General features: G+C 37.7%; 1 protein-coding gene across 19 annotated transcripts in view; it reads left to right on the top strand.

The window, feature by feature from the left end:
* The window catches only part of KLHL32 (kelch like family member 32), a 171453-nt gene that overhangs the window by 84578 nt on the left and 65027 nt on the right, over nt 1-21848 (top strand). For all 19 annotated transcript variants that reach the window (XM_067293968.1, XM_067293967.1, XM_067293966.1 and 16 more), the window contains one exon: nt 5336-5434. In XM_067293968.1, the coding sequence (XP_067150069.1) occupies nt 5336-5434 (99 nt within the window). The remainder of the gene's footprint in view (nt 1-5335; nt 5435-21848) is intronic.

Genomic DNA, 21848 nt, shown 5'->3' with positions numbered 1-21848 from the left:
AAAATCTTCCCAGTTAGTAAAGAAATAGTACAAATAATTATTTCCAAGTACAACTATTTCTCCTGATAATTGTTTTGATTCCTTTACAGAATCTTGGCTTTTACCTCTCATCAAAACCCCCTCTTTTGATAGCGACAGTTTTTGCTAGAGATTAACTGGTATTTCATCTTCCATTTTCAATTAAGGTTGTGGGGAGACAGGTCTAAGTATCTTGACACCTCTTATTCCATTAATCCTTGCTAGCTTGGTTGAGGTGAGGTATATTGCAAAGCTATGTTGTATTTGCTTGTTTTCTTGGGTAAGTGACCTCCTGGTACCTGTATGAGGCAATTCTACCATTTGCCTTTTGACAAAAGTGAATCACAGGGTTCAGTTAAACTGCCTGGGGTCCCTAGCGGAAGTGCAGGGGAGAGTGCCTTAAAATATCCTTGTTCTTTTCTGCAAGGGACAACTCAAAGTCAGCATGAGTCAGCTGCAGACCTCTGGGACATGGAGATGAGAGGGAAGAAACAGCTGAAATAGTGCCGTTTTCTTCAGCTTTGTATGCCGTATTGCTTAGAGACTGTAATCAAACTTATTTTACAGCATTTGTCTGATTTTGAAAGAGTTGCTGTAGTGTGTGTGCAGGGGTGAGACTCAATCTAGAGAAGGGAGAGAAGGAAGATTCTTGATGAATTAGCTGAGATTAATTTAGAGCTGTCTGGTGCAATTGTAGGTCTGTCAGGTTCCTGTAACACTGGATCAATGGCCACAGGAGCTGCATGATTCATGCCATGGTCTAGGAAAATTGTGATTACAGCAGGACTATGCATTACTGTAAATATCTATTTTAACATCACTTTCAATGTAATTTCAGGGCCAGAAACATAAATTTGATACTTAGAAACAATAAAAAAGGAAACGTTCAATATTATCAGGAGGATAATCTTGTTTCAGTGCCTAGCATGAGGCTGTTACTACTAGGTCAAGTTTATAGTTAAATTACAGAGAGTCCAGAAGGCTTAGAAAGATATGGAATTTAGTGAACTCAGTTTATGCAGTTTATTGTAGAGAAGGTTAAAAGTTTTATGTTACTTGCTCTGGATAGATATGAAGATGTGCACATGAGACCTTTTCTAGAGTTGAGAGTAATCAAAGTACATCTTACCAAAAAAAAGTAGTGAATTTGCTTGTAATCTTAGTTGGTATTCCATGTATTCAACGTATGTTCTTGTTCACTTTTCTGGAAAGATGTTATGACACATAGCAGAAATGGTGGTCCTAGTTGTTCCTTCTGGTCCTGGCTAATGAGATATCTGGGTTTTGTAATGAGTATTATCAAACATTATATGTCTAGACCTAGGGCAGTTGTACGCAGGGGACCAGAATGTTTTTCTTTGGCTCAGCTTTCTGAAGCAGCGCTTCTCAACGTGCGAGGAGCATAGAATTCAACCATGAGTCGGGCAGAAGTGCTAACTGGTTGAGTGAAATGCGATCTAAATTGGTCTAAAAGGAAAGCTACTTTTTTCAATTGATCTGAAGCATGGAAAATGGTCTCTGAATGGGAGAAACAAATGGTACTTTTGTTAGGTACCTGTCTTGTTTGATATGCAGATCACTGCGTGCGGGTCAAGAATGAATTTTCTATTGCATCAGACTGTCAGGAACCTTAGGAATTTTTTTCCTCTTTCAATGTTAAATTCCTTATAGTTTACTTTCTAGAATTGTCTGATGTAATATTACCTGTTTCCCTACTGTTACAGCATAATGCAGTGTTACTTTTAATGTGAATCATGTCACTACCTCATTTATTCCATTGCCCCACAAACACTTGTATGGAAATGAGAAGGGAACATAGGGGATATAGAGTATCCAGGATCAGTGAGGTGATAGAACTGTATCCTGCATCTCATCATCTTTGTCTGGGTACACAGTTTGGACTCCTTGGGTCCGAAGTAGTTTTAGTTGAGTGTCTTGAAGTGCCAGGATGAATTACCATGTACTGGAGGATACAGGGGATAGATTTAAATGATCCAATTGTTTTTTTTACAGATTTAAACTTCATGAGTCTCCATGGAGGTGATAGTTGACCTTCCCTTCCCTCTTGGGTTATTACTTTCTTTGTTAACAAGGATGGTTAGAGTTTCATCCTCACTCCCTTTTGCTCATTGCTGCCTTCTTTGCTATTTCCATGCAAATTGTGGATCTCACCACCAGATGAAGTGAACTAGATTTAATGCACGCTCTCTTGGGGATTTGTGGGATGGAGGATAGAAAGGCTACCTTGAAGAAAAGGATTTCTATTTGAACACAAAGTCATTGTGTAGAAGAAAGTAATTTGGCCGATGAGGTCAGTTTGAAATGTGCAGTGCCTCAAACCTAGGGATTTGGGAAAGTAAGCATACAGGGAGACAGTAGTTAAGCTGGTTTTCTTGGGTAATTCTTGGGTAACATCATAGGCTGGAGAAGAGTTGAGAGCATAATGAAAATTAACCTGCAGAAGTAAGGGTTGAATAGAGGGCTGATTGTAATGTGCTGCCAGATACAATATCTAAATTGCATGTAATTAATCTTAATATAAAAATAGCACAGAGAACAGTCTTAAGATGATAATATGTTACACAACGGCAAATCCTCCAGTGGTGAAGACTGCAAAATTGACTGAAGTTGATGGTTCCAAATTATGCCATCTAAGCCCTTATATGTTTAATTATGCCTCATAATCTTTGGTTTGGGGATGGAGTAGGGAAAGAGATTAAGTTTCTCCCTTTAGCTTTTGCGCTTATACTTCGTGATTGATTTTGGAGGTGTGAATCCAAAGTAGATCTTAGTTTCCCTTTCCTTAATTCTCTGTCACTGTCACTCTGTAGACCTCAGAGCTATTATTTTGATGGACAGATAAACAGAGGAGAGTCAGCCACTGTGTGTATTTGGCGTGTGCTTAAAGTGGTATTTATGTGCATTTACTGTTAAGATTCAGCTGGACAGCCTGTATAGCATATAAACAGCTGTGCTGGTGATAAAAAAGAGCTCTAGTAATTGCATTAATATAGAGAGGTTAAGAGGTTTTGTAGTAATTGCCAGTTGCCCCAAGTTCAGTAGAAGGAGGGCTTGCAATATTTTCGTCATCTTTACTCATTGTGTTCCTTTTTTTTCTGTGGATTTCCCCATCATGCAGTTTGCTGATGGTGAACATTTAGCACAGATCAGTTGGTATTTTTGCCTATATCCAAATGAGTATTGAGTGAAAATTCAGACAGTTCCATTTAAGGTGAAGCCTTGGGGAAGGGAAACAATACATTTAACTCTGTTCTCTTGGGAATCACAAAGGTGAATGTATTATCTCAGCAGAATCTCATCTTGCTTGGGCTCGGAAACCTGTAAGAAATGAAAAAACCTCTTTGATACCATAACTGATTTTGCAAAGTTCTAACTACCTTAGAACTAAAAGATTTTGTGCAAATCACCTCTAGGTAGTAACCAGTGACCCTCCTTGCCTCTGTCCTACTTCTCATCTCCTGACGCTGCTCATGATGTATTATTTGTAAATGCATTGCTGTAGCTTTAAAATATATTAATATTTCACAGTTAAATATAGCTTGTATCTATGCCCACAAGACCGTAATCTGCTTAGGGTTCTAGTTCTCTTTATATTGCGTCTTTAACAACATTAAGCCGGTGGCTGGCATTTAATAAGTAATGTGACATCAGTCTGGATGACAGAACTTGTTCAGTACAAACAATGTCTGAATAATAAACATTGCAGGTCTAAAGCAGTGAGACCCTGAAGAATATTAGCAGTTTGTTTTGACAGTCTGACCTTGAGTTCTCACTTGAAAAGTCTTGACAGTGATGCATGATTTTTTAAATGCATGTGTCGAAGGTGTTTTTATAACTGAAATCCTCTCCAGGTTTCCCTTAAATGTATGTGTCTCATCATGTGTAGTAACCTAATTAGCATCAGCTGAAAACCTAGATCATGCTGGGCCTGATTCACATTTACATTAAGATCCTTATATGTTTCTTTAGCTGAGTAAAGGAACTGTTATACTGCATATAAATTACATGTATGTTCACTTCAAACTTAAAGCTTCTGCAAATTACTATATATTAAGTATGCATACACTGCCAGAACTCAATGTAAATAAGTTCTTGGTGTAAACAAGAGTTGGTTCCTTTCTTTCCTATCCCTAAAAGATCAGCTGTGTTGGAGACAATTTTGTTTTTGCTTGAAGAGATGTGTACCTGTTTTTTCATCTCCTCAAAAATAATTTGACTGCAGAAGATGCAGATGAATTTGCATCTCCTTTTTTATGCCATCCTCCTTATTCCACTGCATTTGAGACATGTAAATAATACTGTGAGATGAAACTAAACTGTGTGTGCAAAATTAAAAAAAAAAAAGGGGGGGGGGCTGAAAGAAGCTTTACCTCTCTGTGGAGCAGTGAGAGACTGACCTCATGTGGTATGAAACCAAAGCTGCCAAGGGAAATACTTGCAATGAGGATAAAACTCTGAACAAACTTAGTATCTTTGCAGAATTAATATTTATCATCTATTTCTGATTTTTATGGATGCTGCACCATTTGTCTTGAAATAATGCTAGTTTTGGTAGTTTGTAATATGATTGATGATAAAAACAAATTGAGCAGTATCTGCAGTCCCAAAGATTTCTGGTGTCCTGAGAGTGATGCCCTAACAAGCTGACCCCAAGACAGCAGGCTGGGAACTGAGGCCAGTTATCCTGGCTGCTGTCTGTGCATTATTTTAATTGAAATGAGTAGGAGTTTCATGTGAACAAGTGTCAAGCTAATCAGTCTTGGCTTCAGAGCCCTTTCTGGCGCTCCCCCAGCAGCATTCTCACTCTGTGCCTTCGCAGCCTTGCTCTGTAAAAACGAAGATAGTGGTCAGGAAAATTATGAAATGGTACCATGCAGAATGGGAAGGGTGTTCCTGTATTTTTACAAGCATAAATAATCTGGAGACTTCCAAGTCAATTCTCTTGGCCCACTTCATCAGTATATATGGAAATATCCAGGCATATAGATAACAAAAGGATATTCTGTTATGTTGAAAAGTCTTCTTTTTTAAATAAATAACATGCATTTCATTTTAAAGAATGTTGGGGTAATGTGGTTCATGGACTCTTAGAGAACAACTTGCTTAAAAATCCTTTGGACAATCCAGGCAAATTTTTAAAACTCTGTCCCCATCCTGCAAAAATTTCTGTATGTGCTTAATTTTACTCTTTCTGTTCTTTTTGTTGACTTAAATCTCTGAAGTACCAAAGGCCTGTAGTGTTTTCTACAAATACTCTGAGGTTTGTATGACAAACCTTCCATTTTCTTCTTTACAGATCCTCTTGGAGCCAGGAGTGATACAGGATGTGCTAGCAGCTGGGAGTCATTTGCAGCTGCTGGAGCTTCTCAGTTTATGTTCTCACTATCTCATCCAGGTGAGGCTTTTCTACCTGATTATTAGCCATTTCTGCTTGGTAAACATACATTCTAAGTCTAATTTCAGTAGAACAGCATTAGTACGGTACATGGTCTAATCAAACTGGCAAAAAACTTTGTATCAGGAGATCTGAATTTTAGGTATATCATTGGCAGGGCATTAATTTGTGCTAGATGCTTTCTCTTCCCATCCATTTTATTCATTTCAGACCTGAAAGCAAGCACAGTCCATTGTTTAACATCAACACACAGGAGTTTGATTCCCTCCTCTACCAGAGAATTCACTTTCTTTTGCCTTTGTTTCTCAAATATTAAGTATTTTCCTGTTGTGAGAATGAGTAAGATGCTTAAGTGTTTACAAAAGAATATTCATGCATATTCCAGGACATAATTACCTCTCAATGTGTAGGACTTACTACAGTGGTGCCTTAACTGGCCTCATTCCCATAATGCTAATAACAATAAGAATATTAGTGCTGTCATTTTGAAGCAAAAAATCTGAATCCAGTAATTTTTTTTGTGCTTGGCTGTAGGAAAAGGCTCATGATGGTAGCAAAAACATTAGCTTTGTTGTGCATCAGTGAAAAGCTTTTTTTAAAAGAAATGGCAATAGCAGTTCTACAGAACTGTTTCCTTGTCTTTGTAATCTTTCAATATTGTTTCTGAAATAGGGCGCTTTGGCTGTATTTCTGCAACAGTTGACAATTGGGCATGGAAGTGCATGTCAGCACAGTGCTCTCCATATGCGCTTGCCTTCCAACAGCATAACTGCCTTTGAACAGTCTGTTGAGCGTGCTTGGCAGCACACTGAGCTACTGAGTACCATAGGCATGCAGGATCTTGTGTTAAGAGCCTCAGGATGCACTTAAAGGCTCTGTGTCTAATGGAGAAAGAGTCTGTTCTTTGAGCGTAGCCTCGGGGAAGCATTCAAAATGTATGTTCAGACAGTGAGGTGGTGCTAATTTGTGCATTATAAATTGATTAGAAAATTAAAGTAGCTGATAGAGTAGTGCAATTTGTATCAGTTTGGTTTTCAGGGATTGTGAAGAAAGATTGAATTATTTTTAGAAAATGGAGATGAAATGTAATGGGATAGACGGTTTGAGAAATAAGAAATGAGAAACGCCAAATAACACACACAACCATTTGGTCTACCAGTTGTCAGGCAGTTGCTTTAAGGGAGGCATGGGAAGGGGCTATAGAATGAGGAGGAAGGTATAGGTCCAGCTTTGATAGATATAAAGTATGTTTAATGCCCCCTAGCAAATCAGTCAGTGTGAGCACATCTCTGCCTCTTACCTGCTCCATCTTTGCCAGAAATTGGATCAGACAGACCATTGTGATAAAGAAGCTGGGAAGGTATAAGGGAGTAGGGAAGAAGCTGGGTACTGTAGTGCTGGTGAGGAGGGACATGAGAAAGTTGAGAGGAGCAGGTACAGGCCCAGTTTAAGTGCTTTACCAACTGCTCCTTTGACTTCCTCTGAGTAGTCTATGTTACTAGTGGCTCTTCCTTTTGCACCATCTTAATGCCTTTTCATCCTGAAGTTGCTGCAATAGAAAGAGCTGCAGAATTAATTGTGCTTTGCATCTAGAGCATGTGAATGTGCAAGCCATAGTCGGACATTTAGAAACAGTCTGTGAATGAACTGAAAAAACAGAGTGAGCAAACATTGCTGCCAAATTACTCTGTTACTTACAGACCAGTAAAAATCCCATGGATGTGAATGTCCATAAGTAGTTTCTCAAATGATGTGAAAGAGCTCTGCAGTTTCAGTAGTATGCCAGTGTAGAGTAACTGAAGCTATACTGCTGTAAAAATCAAGAGGAAGTGGGATCCAAACTCAAGATCTATAATGGTGGAGGTAGGGAATAAGGGGGAGAATATGTATTGGGAGACAGAGAGCAGAGATAGTTCTGTAAGGTATTTTTGAATCAGGGTTTCATTGTAAGGTATTGAACCAGCATGGACATCTGTAGGATGATTGTAGCTTACATCATCTTAGGCTCTAAACTGTGTTTTAGTCTTCTCACTGTATTTATTTACGAAGTTCAATGCCAGGAAAGGATATCTAGGGACAAATTTAGGAAAGAATATCTAGGGACAAATTTTTAGTCTGAATAGACCAGAAAAAGAATTCATCTGCCTTGTTTCTTCCGCAGAGTTTCAGTCCATGCCAGTAATCAACCTTGGGTGGTCATGTAGGTCTTTTTAGCAGAGGTTAACAGCAGACTGTGCGTAAATAGACTGTGATATCTTCCAGGGTCCAAAATAATTATATAAAATATCTGTTTATATTCAATATCTATTGCTTTATATTAGTACTATCTAAAAGCAAAATCACAGTAGTTAAAGAAGGCTTCCTGAAAACCATTAATCACTGCTGCAGTTGGAAACTGGGGAATCTTGTCACACCTGACCTCACCTGCTATGGTACAACAGCTGGGGGAGAGAATAATCCTTAGCCATTCTCTTCTTGATAATGTTTTTTTGAGTCCCAGAGTGCTGCCATGTTCTTAGTTTAGTGTAACAGTGAATTTCTTTCTTGCTGTTCTGAATGGTTGATATCTCGTGAGCTTAGCTTGGCTAAGCATAATCTCAGGAAATATAATATGTAGGATCTAGCTGTCGTTTATTATTGTTGTGTAATGATGATGCAGAGTTTTTACTTGGTAGGATTCTCTTTATTTTGGGGGACTGGACTTAGCTTTGGCTGAATAAGAGTGCCATTCTTATTGTTAAAACTTGTTATAGCTCTTCTTTCTCCCTAGATACTCTAAAAGTTTGTCATCTTCTGGCATTCAAGATTGTTTCATGTCTTCCTAACACTTCTGTCTGGGCCCATTTGGTATTCTGTGGATACCAATAAAGATTCTTTTTGGCTACAAATGGGATTGGCTTGGCCCATATTTATTCCAAGGCATATTTGTAGTCTGTGAGGTACCAAAGAAGACTGTACTGATCTAATTCATCTAATTTATCTTGTCGAAGATGATTTAGAGTGCACTGGGGCCTGATTCATTTCTAGCCAAGGCTGACTTTTATATTCACTGATCTTTAAGGAATTTTCTCTCAGTTGTCCCAGAATAAACAAAATGTTAGCTTGACTTTAAGATAAATCCTAGTTCTTATAGACTAACCAGCTTAGAACAGCTTATTTAATTTGTTGATAAATCTCAAAGATTTCTATAACAAATTGAATCATGTATATGGCATTTTTACCAAGAGTTTTTGATCAAAGGTGAGACACAAAAAACAAGAAAGGAACATTCTTCCGTCTTCCCGCTGCCCCCCCCCCCAATTGGGTAATATCCATATCTAAGCAATTTATGATAGTATGACAGAATTGAGACTTCTGACAACACTACTGATTTACTAAGTGTGTTTTCTCATTTGTGAATGTAACACGTTACTGTCAAATACTCTGTAGTATCTAATCACCGAATAATCAGGATTGGAAGGGACCTCTAAGGATCAGCTAGTTCAACCCCCCTGCACAGAGGAGGGTCACCTAGAGCAGGTTGCCCAGGACCATGACCAAAACCAGTTGGATTTTGAATATCTCCAAGGATGGAGACTCCACAACCTCTCTGGAAAACTTGTCCAATGTTCAACCACCCCCACAGTGAAGAAGTGCTTTCTTTATGTTCAAGTGGAATTTCTTGTGTTTCAGTTTGTGCCCATTGCCTCTCATCCTATCACTGAGAAGAGTCTGGCTCCATCCTTTCTGCATCATCCCATCAAATATTTATAAACATTGAGAAGATTCCCCACCCCCCACTCCCTGAGCCTTGTCTTCTCTAAGTTAAACATTCCCAGCTCTCTCAGCCTCTCACATGAGAGATACTCCAGTCCCTTAATCATCGTGGTGGCCCTTTGCTGGACTCACTCTAGCAGATCCATGTCTGTCTTGTGTTGGGGAGCCCAGAATTGGACCCAGTATTTCATATGTGGACTCAACAGTGCTGAGCAGAGGCGAAGATTCACCTACCTCCATATGCCAGCAACTCCCTCCCTAATGCAGGGGAGAATACCGTTGACCTTCTTTGCCCATGAGGGCCCATAGCTAGTCCATGTTCAACTTGTCCACCAGGATCCACAGGTCCTTTACTACAAAGCAGCACAGCCCTCTGGTGTATCAGCCACTCCTCCCAGGTTTGTATCATCTGTGAACTTGCTGAGGGTGCATTCAGTCCCCTCATCCAGGTCATTAATAAAGAAGTTAAACAGTGTTGGTCCCAGAATGGACCCTTGGGGGTGACCATTCATGACTGGCCTGCAGCTGGACTTTGTGCTGCTGATCACTGCCCTGTTGATTGTTTTGGAATGATGTGGCTGCCCTGGGGATCCCATTCCTTCTTTTAGGCAATAATTCCTGACTCGAATTGTGCAGACTTCCCCTTCCCTCAGCGCTGTAGCTTGAATTGTCATTGCTCTCTAGCTTCTGCTGTTTGGGGTTTTTATTTTCAGCCTATTTTGTAGAGAGAAACTTTTTTTTTAAGCACGTTGACGTATTTTAGTTAAGATACATGCATATTCATCGGTCTCTCCTACCATAATGTCTGCATAATTCTCAGGTACTTTAAACATTGAAACGAGGCTAGAAATCTTACACATCCTTCTCAGACTAAACAAACAGTAAGGCAGCTCGATTGTTCTTAGCTGTATTGGTCCTGTATAGGTGTGGGAAAGCTAAGCTGGAGACATGAGCTTTGTATATCTTGAATGTGCCTAAGGCCTATGGTCATACGTACAGTGTTTGGTTGTCAGTTTTGTCTGCAGACAGCTGCAACCAACGGGTAGATGTTTATTGAAATTTAATGGGAATGGGTTATCTAAATATCTTGGTTTCTTTTTAAAAATTTTAGTTTTTAGAGTTGCAATAGAACATAGTTGTCTGAGTATGGCATTAGAGAAGAAAGAGAAAGCCAGTGGAAGGCTTTGAATGTGTAGGTGGAGATCTGAGAATGGACTTCTTAAATGGAGCTGTAGAGAGCTTGATATTAGGTAGTGTGTTTGTGATGACCTGTGTTGCACTTTAAAGCCTGTGAATGTTATACTGAAGGATACATGACTTTATTCTTATGAAAGATAATGTTTTAGAAGATCTATTCAGAACATACAAATGTTTGTTTTGGAAGTCTGAGTTTTCTAACTGATGGTAGATTTAAGAAGGTTGGGTTTTTTTTTTTTTTTTTCCTTCCCTCTGCCTCAGTTCTTCGAGTATTCTCAATAGCAAAGACAGCCTCAAACTGCAAATCATTTCAACAATCTAAGATTGTATGTCTTTATAAGGAAGGAACGCTGTTGAGAATATGGATGTGGTTGTGGGTGGGGTTTTTTGGTGTTTTGTTTTTTTTGTAATCTTCTTCAGATCAGTGTCAGTCTTGTGTGGATGTAGTTTTAGTAATCAGTTTTTAAAACCAGGGTCTGATTTCCACTGTCATTCAGAGACCTGGGACTTTAAGATGTCAAACATGGACAGTCTTAAGTTAAATGACTTTTTTGTATTACCTGAAGTTTAGCCTTTTTTGTCTCCCCTGGAGTTCTATATGTCTCCTGAATAACATTCAAGGTAACAGGGTGATAGATGTGGGTTAGGGGTTTAGAGGTAGCAGAATTGTCTGAAGCAATCCACCAGTTTCAATCTGAGAGGAAGAGCATGGCATGGTTGTTACCATTTAGCCCTTTAACTCTCTAGTGGCCAGATCAGGAGTATTTTGTGAAGAGCAAAGGCAGTTTACAAACTGGACACAGTCTGAGACACCGTTTATGTTATGTGTATTGGTTGGACAGCTGCATATTTTCATGTTCTACACATCCTTACTAGACATGTTTTTTGTTGACTGTCCTTGATTTCCAGCATTTCCTTTTCTCTCCTATTAGGCAGAAGCAGCAAGAATCATAGACAACTGTAGTGATCCTGATAGCTGTTAAAGTTTTCTTGACTGTTAAAAGTTGCTCTTGGGATCATAAATGTTTTTAGCTCAAGGAAAGTTAAAAGCTCGATGCCAAATTTCCCTTTTGTTTTAACTGCTTTAAGTTCTCTGCTAAAGGGTAGCACACTAGGTTTCCCCTTAGAAACTTTATTACAGTGGGTGGGTAGGACTCTCGACAGGTGCATCTGCCCAGTTGCTGTTAATGGCAGTGATATTTAAAAAGGGCTAACTTAAGCTTAAAAGAACAGGTCAATGAATGATTAAAATGAGACTGAAGAGAAAACAGCACTATATAGTAGCAGTCAATTGTAGTTTTCTTGGAGCCTCCTCTGTACTGTGCCCTCTAGATCCTTGTACACAAAAGCAGGCAGTGAGCAGGATTAGGCCTGCAAAGTATGAATTAACCAACTCTCAAATTATAAAATAAAACCTTCTGGAATAATTATTGGTAACAGTTGAAGCAGGCAAATTGTCTTGAGAAGGGGCTTTTGATTTTTAACCTACCCTATTGGTTAATCTAGGCTTATAAAATTTTTCTTCATGGTATATGAGCACCTAATGAATAGCTGGGTCTTTTCTTCCACTAATTTAAAACTATATGAGTGTGTTTACATATCAAATTATATTTGTTTCTGTTTTTAAAAGGAAGAAACTACAAATGCATCTGCCTGTGGTATGAAAAAGAGTGTGTATGGTCTACATATGTGATAGAACCAGAGCTTTATAAGCTATTAATTCTTCCTAAACCTACCTTCTCCATGTGGAGCTGTGCCAAGAACGCACTCCCAACCTTCACTAAGATACACTCCTTCAGAGATTAATTAATTCTTACACCAGAGATTGAGAGCATCACCTTTGTATTGCTAGAAGCCCAGCTCAGTTGGGATTCTAGCTCCTGGGTTTTTCATATAGAGCAAATTAAATTGCTGGAAAAAAAATCTAAAGGTCATCTAGCAACCAAGGCTGCTTTTTTCTTTTAACTAATACTGAGTTCTTTGTTTTTATGTAAAAAAGCAAACAAACAAACAAAAAAACCAGATCCCCCCACCACACACACACAGAGAGAGAGAGGGAGAGGGAGAATTAGAGTGGTGTTTTATAAAGCCACCACCATAAAACTTGAGTTCACCAGCTTTATCCAGTGGTGGAAACAGTAACTTTCCCATATGAAGAATACATCAATACTTTTCACACTTCCCTATTTTCAGTGTTGTGCAACCAGTTGTTGCTGTGCTAGCCCACTGTTTCTTGAGGGAACATGTTTTGTCAGCTGTGGAGTCACTGAGTTATTGACAGTCATTAGGAAAGCTCTTGTACAAAGCTCAGAAGTAACTTTGGGAATTTCTCTTCTCTCCCTTAGCACATACAGACACATTACATGTATACAGATACATATACATAAAATGTGAATGTACTACTGACTATTCCAACCAGAATGGGACTCAGGAAAAAAATGATGGTGGTATTCTCCGTTTTTCAGTTGGTGTCAGTGAGGCAAGTAAAAGTAGTATACCTAGTCCCTTTTAATCCCATTCCTACTGTAATCTACTTGCTGCTGTGTCGCTGTGCTCTAGTAATGGATTCTACTCTTGGAGTGTTACTTGTTATGACAGTGAGTTACAGCTGTGGTCAGGGACCTTCTGGTTTTTTGTGTGTGTGTGTGTTTGTGTTGTTTTTACTAATGCAGTAATAATTGGAAAAGCTGAATTGGAATTGCTGACTGATGTGTGAAACATGATCTTCGAGTTTTTGGGTTAACCATTGCTAGCAAATTTATAAATCCACAGTTGCCTAGCTAGTAGTACAATACAAATTAGTTTCCGCATTAGAATGACAGGAGAGGTCACAAGTGAGAAGAGGTGGATTTTGCTATTTCTTCCTTTTCTCAGAAACTTCTGTCAGGGAGGTAGAGCAGCTTTTGGATTGTGTCTTAAAAATAACAAAGAACCTGTATTTTTTCCACTGTTTCCTCATTTCCCTCCTCATATTGTCTTTCTAGGCAATATGGCCTACTTAGTTGACTTTTCTGTTCCTCAGCCCCTGAAAGATTCCTGCTTCTGGGATCCTGCTCAACTGTTTTTATAAAGCTGTAAACAGAGGCTGATGAGTCCCAGAATGCTTAGTGTACAAAATTCTTCCCCAGTTTTATTACCATCTGATCAATACCCCTCCCCATGTCTTTAGCTATTAATTCTCCTTACCAACCAGGGCAATTTAGATGCATGCACAAAAAATTGCATTATTTGTAATTGGGTAGTGCAGCTACCCTTATCAGCTGGTGTCATCGGCGACATGCATAGTTATCAGTCTGGTAGGAAAATTTGTTTGATTGTAAGAGATGGAAACTGAAAGGTCAAATGACTGAACTTCAGTCGAAACAAGGCAGTCAGGGACTTTTATTATCCAGGCGTGGGCAGCAGGTGGCAGTGTGAGTCCATAACAGCAGAGCAGAAGAATTAAAGCTAAAATCAGAAAAAATGAAAAGAAAAATTATTTATTTTTACTCCGTATTAGTCTTCTGACCTAATCAGTAAAAAAGTCATTATTCACACAACACTGGGCAATATGCATTGTAATTTTTAACAAATAATAGGAAACTGTTAATGTTTTCACAGGAAATACAGGTCTGTCTTGTGCAACAATGGTCATTTATCACTGCACTTTGTGAAATCACTCATTTGTTCTAATTTGAATGTAAATGACTCTAAGGTTTTACAAATAAGGTGACAGACTCACATAAATGTAATTGCAGGGTTCATCTCTCTCTTTTTATATATCACTCATTAAGTTATGAATTAAATACATCGTATTAAACCAGGGGCATGTCCAATGATGATATTGTAATGGCAAATTACTCTATGCTATTAGAGGTGTATTTTTTATTCATGGACATTAATTTGTCATTAAGCAGCATTAGTTTAGCACTTTTATGTGGAAGACGTGACCTGAAAGAGGAGACTTACTGCTGTAGTATGAAAGAACAGGAATACAGGCACCAGATATACAGAGCTTTTTTTGCCTCCTGTAAAGAAGCAGAGAAACATTTTATTTAAGTTTGCTTTGATCTGAATCAATTTGAGTTGTGTTTAGTCGTTTTAGCAAAGGTATTTCGCAACACAAAAATGCTTTGATTATGAAGTATTTATCAATATGGGAAAAGCCAGAATGCGAAGTACAAAATGGTGACTATAAATCATTTGTAACCTATGAACCTGATGGAAATGTTGGGCCTGAAGTGAGTTAGAATCTGATTTTTTATCTCGGAAGTGCCACTTTGGTAGATAGGTAATTGTCCATCCTTTCTTTTCTCTGTATTGACTTTGCTGAAATAGAACAGATTTTTTTTTTCCTTCTCAGTTATGAGATAAGTATCTTTTACATGCTCTATTCTTTGTATTTTTAAATACAGTTATTATTTTCATAGGGATCAATTTGAAGTTTGAAAGGTTAAGCTGAATCTCAAGAAAATGAGGAAAGTATTATTTGATAAATTTTAAGAGGCAACTTGAAGTATTACATTCAGGAAAATACTGAATGTCTCAGTCTGCTCCATTTTTAAGAGGTATTAAAAGAGCTGTGTAGATTTTATTTTCATTTTATAGTCAGTTTAATAGAAGACACTATGCCCTCAAAACTTTCATCTGTCTGTTTAATGGTAGAGGTGGACTGAAGTCATAAGGATCCAAGTTAATACAACCTAGTGTTTGTCGATATTTGGATTTTAGAGTTTTCTTTGGACCATCTCTGGTTAAAGGCAGAAAGTCTGAACTTGATACAGGTCTGTGTAGTTGATATTTTTTCCTGTTATATGCCATGTTCTTCTGATGGTTTAGTCATTACTGTTTGATCCATTTATTTGAACTGTTCACAACAGACTCAACTGCCAGTAAAAAAGAAAGATTTATAAAGAAAATGACAAGATACTAAGCCTAAAATATGCATGAGTAGTTTCAGAACTGGAAGTACCCCAAATTAACATCTAGTTTTAAATTTTAAATTATTTAAATACTTAATAGAGAAACATTCTTCACTAAAACATTTTAGCTTATAGGGGAGCACAAAGCAGAAAGTGTCATCTGTAAGGCTGTTAATGTTTTCCAGTAGATTTGTTCACAGTGGTAAATGAGACAGTATCTTAGCACATCCCATCATTTATAGTGTTTTGTTTTGCACAACTGCATAGGAATAGAATTTGCCAGGAAACCAGTATCTGGCTTCAGAAGTGATCCAGACTAAGTTCTGATTAAAAAAAAAAAAAAAAAAAGGCATTTCTGTCCAGTAGGGTAATGAAGAGGACTTAAACCCAGAATGAATATAACTGTATGCATGCTGTCTTACTGAGTCTGCAGCCAATATGTAATGAGAGCTCTGAAACACATAAGTTTTCCTTATTTATCTTACTAATTCTAAAAATTAAAGATACAAACTTTAACATTAATGATATTAACTTTATTACCCATCAATAATGTCCTGCAAGTATGTTATTCCAACTTGAAAAAAGTTTAACTTTATTCATGTATTTTCTTATGTAAACTATTCTAAAAATCTGTTTATTAATTTGGAGGAAGTTGCTGCTAAATTTCCCATCTTCCCAGAGTCTTGCAGAACATGGGATTTGTGTCACAGAACATGTCTAGCTGTACGGGTACCGCTGGATCTTCAATGACTTAAATTCAGGACTTACATTTGCTGTTCTGAGGGAATTGAACTGACATCACGTGGAATTGCTTGTAGAGTATTTTGTATGCATGTAACTTTTTACAGGTGCTGTTGTGTCCTCTGGATTGGGGAAACTGGTAGTAATGTATTAGCTGGACTTCCTTCCAAAACACTTTGACCTTTGTTTTGGAAGTTTCCCAACTCACTCAAAGCAGTTTTTTCTAAATTCCATTTCAGAATTTTTTCCTTATTTACTGTAAACACATCTGTTCTAATTATATGTGTAAAAGGCCTTGAATTTCTACAGTATCAAAGCACACCTGTTTATCATGGGGAAGGTATAGTGGTAACCTCAGGTAGGTCCAGCCTCTAAAGCACATCAGAATTGGAATTCCATTGACCTGAAATGGTAAATTCTGGACATGGAGAAAGCTGGGGAGATAGGTCCAGTGTCATATCCTTCAAAGACAATATTTACATGCATTTGGGTTTTAGTTTTGTATGCCTTACAATATTTTTACAGTTTTACCATCTTCATGGAGAATGGAAGTATGCAGCTAATGTATGCATACAATGGTGATGTCAAGGACCCTCAGAGACAGATATTAAATATATACTGTAACTAAATACTTGGAAGTATTTGACTATCTAGATACTGCTGAGAGTCTGGATTGTATAACATGAAAAAACCCTCATCAGGTTCTGGACTCAAATAGCACCATGCATCCCTGGACCAAAAGTTGAATAGACAGATGGAGCTTCTGGAAAAGGAATAAAACAAGTAGCCAAAATTATCAGTGTGGTGAATACTGCAGGAAAAGCAACAACATCAGATATATGTAACCTACCATGAGATGCTTCAATAAACTGTTATTGTTAGGATTTTGCTTTTAGAAGTGGTTGAAATCTTTGAAATGTTGATGTTTTAGCAACACTTCTTATTAAAATTTGAATTTGAAAAGGACCAGCTTTTAATTAAAATTGCATGGAATAATCATTGACCAAAAAAAAATTTTTTTCTATGAGCTCTAGTTTATTTCTAAAAATTGTTAACTCAGTCAAAACAGAATTTATTTCTGCAGCTAATCTGTGTCCCTCCTCTAAATGCACTTCCAGTCTCCTGTTAAAGCCCTGTCTGTGTGTTGCGGGCCAGGGTATTAACTCTGGGTTTATTGCAAACAGATTTATTGAAGATGGCAATACAGTGTAGTCACAGCAAGTGAATCTTACTGCACATTTGTTATTGCCTGAGTCTCGGTTTCTTACCTCTCCAACGGTTTCTTGTCAGAGGTTCTCTTAACTCCTGGAGAGTAACCTTGAGAGGTGTCCCAACTCAAGGGGAGAGTCGCCACCGTGTAGCCCGCTGCCGTGCGGGAGAGCTCAGTGGGCTCTAGGCTGCAGTGCTATTTATGAGCACGGAGTTTGACTCATGGTCATATGATATTTGTGTGGAGATGCACCTTTCTTCCTGATCTCATGCCATGTTGAGGAAAATATACCTTTTTGCTGACCTCATACCCATTTCTGGCCTCACCAGTTGCAACCAGTATCGCCTAGTTCCTCCTGGTCAGCACTGTGCATTGTCAGCTGTTTGTGGTCAGATGGGCCTGGATAAGAGCAGGGGGGGTGGGGGGGGGGAGGAGTGTGTGAAGGGGTAGTTGTGCTCCTCTGCACTGGATTCACTTCATTCTGGAAATGGTTGAAGGAGGGTATAGAAGAGGGCACTCCACACACCTCTGGGTGTTGAGATACCGCAAGTGTCTGTACTTGCAAAACAGTTAGAATTTGGGCCTACAGTGATCCATTCTGCTCTTAAATGTGGTGGCTTCAAGGTGGAGTCTTTAAGCCAATAAGAAATTGGCCATTTGATTCATTTGTCTTACATATGTAATACTTCGATTACATATTTTTCTCTTCTGTACTTCTGGGGAAAAGATGCCTTGGTGGTAAAGCATGGAATTCTGACCATCATCTGTTTGGGGGGTGGGTGGGTAGTATTTTCTTAAGAACACCTGGAAACTAAATTAGCAAAGTGATCTTGATCTTTGAAGATCATGTTGTCCTGATGCTTAGCACCTTTAGCAGCATAAACATTCACATGTGTTAATTTTGGTAGGACTTGTGACTTGTGTAGCACTAATGAAGGTCAGATGTAGAATCTGTCAAATTAGACATTCAGTCAGTGTCCATTTTTTACATTTGGGCTTTGCTCTTTCTAGATTTCCTGTTTTGGAAAGTCAGATTTATAATGATTTTTGACCATGAGAGTGATATGTAAATCCCAGGTCACTAATGCTTTAAGTAATGAATTTAAAAAAAAATTGATTCTATTAAAGCATACCAAATTCTAATTTTTTTTATTTTAGTCAGTGGTACTTCCATAATTTTTTCATTTTTAACTCCTTTTCCATCCATATGTGGAGTACTATCTCTTTTCATCCTGTTTACCTCCAGATAAATCAGTTCTGATTATTATGTAGTAAACCTACTAATCAGCACAGCTCCTAGTCATGTGAAAAAGAGGTATGTTCTTTTCACTGCATAAATTTAAGGACAGAGTGTTATAGAGACATTTTCTATCACTGAGACATATTGCTTTAACAAAACATGTTACAGACATTTTACTGATATACTAAACTGCATAAATAATTTAAAACTGTGTTACAGTTGGATAAGAAGAATTATATAGTGGCTAGAGCATTGGAGTGGATTCCAGGCAATTGAGGTTCTGTTTTCATATCTGAATTTTCATATTTCTTCTCCATCATGGGCAATTTCTTATAATCTTTCTTCTGCCCCACTTTTTCTCATAAAATGCAAATTTGCCTTGGTTTAGTGTTTTGAGCACAAAATCTGTTTGATTTTTTTTGAGGTGCTCAGATATTGCAGGAGCATGGAGGTACCCAAACAAGTAACAGTTTACCAAAAAAAGTATATTTTGCAACCCCTTTAATGTTGCCTTTTTATCATTCATATGCTGATGATCAGATTTTTTTGAGAGATGAGTATCCTCATGTCCTCCTGCAGCTGCAACAAGTCAGAGGAATATGGAACCTTATTTTCTCAGAGGTCAAATTATGAATCAAGGGAAATAATTCCTTCTTCACCCCTACAGACAATTGGCAAAAACCTTATTTTATTGTAATCACTTTCTTAATGCAGAGTTGCAAAATGTTCATAAGCATGTGAAAGCAATGCAAAAAGTCCATACTTCCAGGCCAGTGACCAGGGAAATTTTGATCTTACATCCACAAGTCAGAAACTGTTTTCCAAAAATTTGATCTTTCAGATCATAACTTTTAGAAGTCCCCCAAATAATGGTAACTTCTCTTCCCAGTTCTCCTTTTCCACAAACAGTTTCAACATATTATATGGAGAAATGATGCCTTTCTTAGTTGAATTTGCATAACGCTAGCTTTCAGCCAGTGGGTCTGTTGACTCCCTCCCTGCAAGCTTCAGAACTTTCTTGCTTTCATGTATTCTTTCCATTTTATAAATATCTTTGCACGAGATCAAATCCTCCATCAGTCTTTCTGTAAAAAGCTAAGTTGAGCACCTTAAATCTTACAAGACTGTTTTTCTAGCCTATAGTATTTTCATATTTGTAACTGTGGACTTCAGAATTGGGACCAATATTTGAGCAGTAGTCTTAAAAATGCTATGTGAAGCAGCAAGAATGTTCCCTACTTTAATTGGACAGTACTTAGTGTGTATTTTATGACATCTGTTTTTGCCACAGCACGGTTCTGAGAACTCATGTGATTATTTATGACAGCTTCTTAGTCCCTCCTGATGGCCTATAAGTGTTGTTCCAAATAGAGCCTATTATATTTTCTGCATCAGCTATGTTACTGGTTCTCAGATGTATTTTGCTTGAATGTGATCATTTTGCCAGGAAAGGCAGACAATATTCTCTTATTCTGTCATTCTCATAATTTGTTACCCAACTGCAGAGTCTTCTGCAAGCTCTAGTAGCAGAATTTACCACTGTCTAGTTGGATAAAACTGGAAACAGTATTGGACTAAGAATCAATCCCTTGAGGACTTCACTGGAAAAAGTCATGCTGCTTGATAATGTACTGTTGATAACTTCATTTTGAGATCTGTCACTGAACAAATCTTTGATCCATCTAGGATGCATCCTCTTAGATATATTCCATATAATGAAAAAATAAAAATCATAACTGGATATCTTTGAGAACTAAGTATAGTCTATTGATGCAGTTGATCAAATGAACCACAGTTGTTCTGCAGGGGTAATAGGTGTTATTTTCCAACAGCTACCTGATAATCTCACTCTTTTTTCACTTCTATTTGTAAATAAACTCCCAGATTCATTGCATGCATTACAAGTTAGGATAACTAATCTGTAGTTCACTGGCATGATCTGAAGTCCTGTATAGTTCCCCATTTTTTTCCAAAGCTTGTTCAGCGTTAACACTGGATTCTTAGCTAGTTCCATTAAAATTCTTTATTGTGTGTCATCTATGGTAGTGATATTAAGGTATGTAATTTCTGTTCACATCTCCCTTAGTTACAAATAGAAAACTTCTTGTTCAAACAGCAGCAGCTTATATGGGGTAGACTTGTGTTTCGTTCTAGAAGTAGTAGAGACGTAACTGGAATTTTTCTGCCCTGTGTCGCTATCTGCAACTTCATCATTTGTTTTTATAAATGGACTGTGGCCCCTTGTCAGAAATTTATTGTGTTTACTTCACCTTTTTCCATACTTACATACCAAGTTTGGTACTGTTCTGTTTGTACTTCCACATCTCCGTTTAACTGACCAGCAAGAGGATCATCTTGAGTTTGTGTGTGGTCTCTTTGTAGTGATCATTTTTGAGCATTTTATAGGATACTGTAATGTTCAACTTTCTCTAATACTATGTGTTAAATTTGTCCTAACTGACTCTGCTTTGACTATCAAAATGGTATTCAATATTGAGTTATCCTACGCTGGATTCAGTCTTTGTGTCTAGGGAGTATCACATACTGCCTTAAAAAGACCCGAGAAAGTTTTGTTGCTTTGTGAGGTGCTTAGCAAATACTCCGGAGATTGAAGTTTTCTGTGTTAACTAACCAGTCATTTTACACATTCTAGACAATTTGTTTCATTCTCTGGTGAGATTAAGTGCCCCCCTAACTACAGTTACCCCTGCCCACTTCTCCATCTTTAGATCTGTTTATTACTTTTGTAATTCTTAGGCATTTGCTAATAGGCAGATGTCTGGGATTCTGGAGCAGAGACAGATTTTTAAGTAAAATGATCTCTCATTGTATTTATTACAGGGCAAACATATATGTAATTTGAGTGCTCCAGAAATAAAATCTCATAAAAAGGTTCTGAAACAAAGAAAGTGGTTTGAGGTGTTTTCAGGAGATTTTAAAGAGATTCATCTTAAGCCTGAAAAAATTCAGTTTTAAAGTATTAAATTTTGGCTGAGTGACTGAAAAAAAGGCATTGGAAAGGGGAAGTGTCAGGAACCTTAACTGTGGTAACAGATCTAATATAATGCTGATTTTTTTCATGGTAATGGAAACTGGAGTTAAGAATGAAAATGATATTTTAACCTACTGTGTATTAGACGTATTTTTGACATGTATTTCCACTGTGTATGGTGGTTTTCATACTTAGTATTGATTTAAAGATTATTTTGTTTTTCAGAACATTAAGGGGATTTCCTTGCTGTCTTTTAAAAGAAATCTTAAGAAAGTTACTGAAATTATTTTCTCCTCCAGTAAACAATCACTATGTACCAGGACAGTTGCCAGATCCATTACTCAAATATAGAAGGAAATGAAATAAGGATTGGAAAA

This window comes from Apteryx mantelli, chromosome 3 (assembly GCF_036417845.1).
Source record: "Apteryx mantelli isolate bAptMan1 chromosome 3, bAptMan1.hap1, whole genome shotgun sequence".
NCBI lineage: Eukaryota > Metazoa > Chordata > Aves > Apterygiformes > Apterygidae > Apteryx > Apteryx mantelli.
The sequence above is the reverse complement of the archived record's forward strand: the minus strand, read 5'-3'. Positions and strand labels throughout refer to the sequence as shown.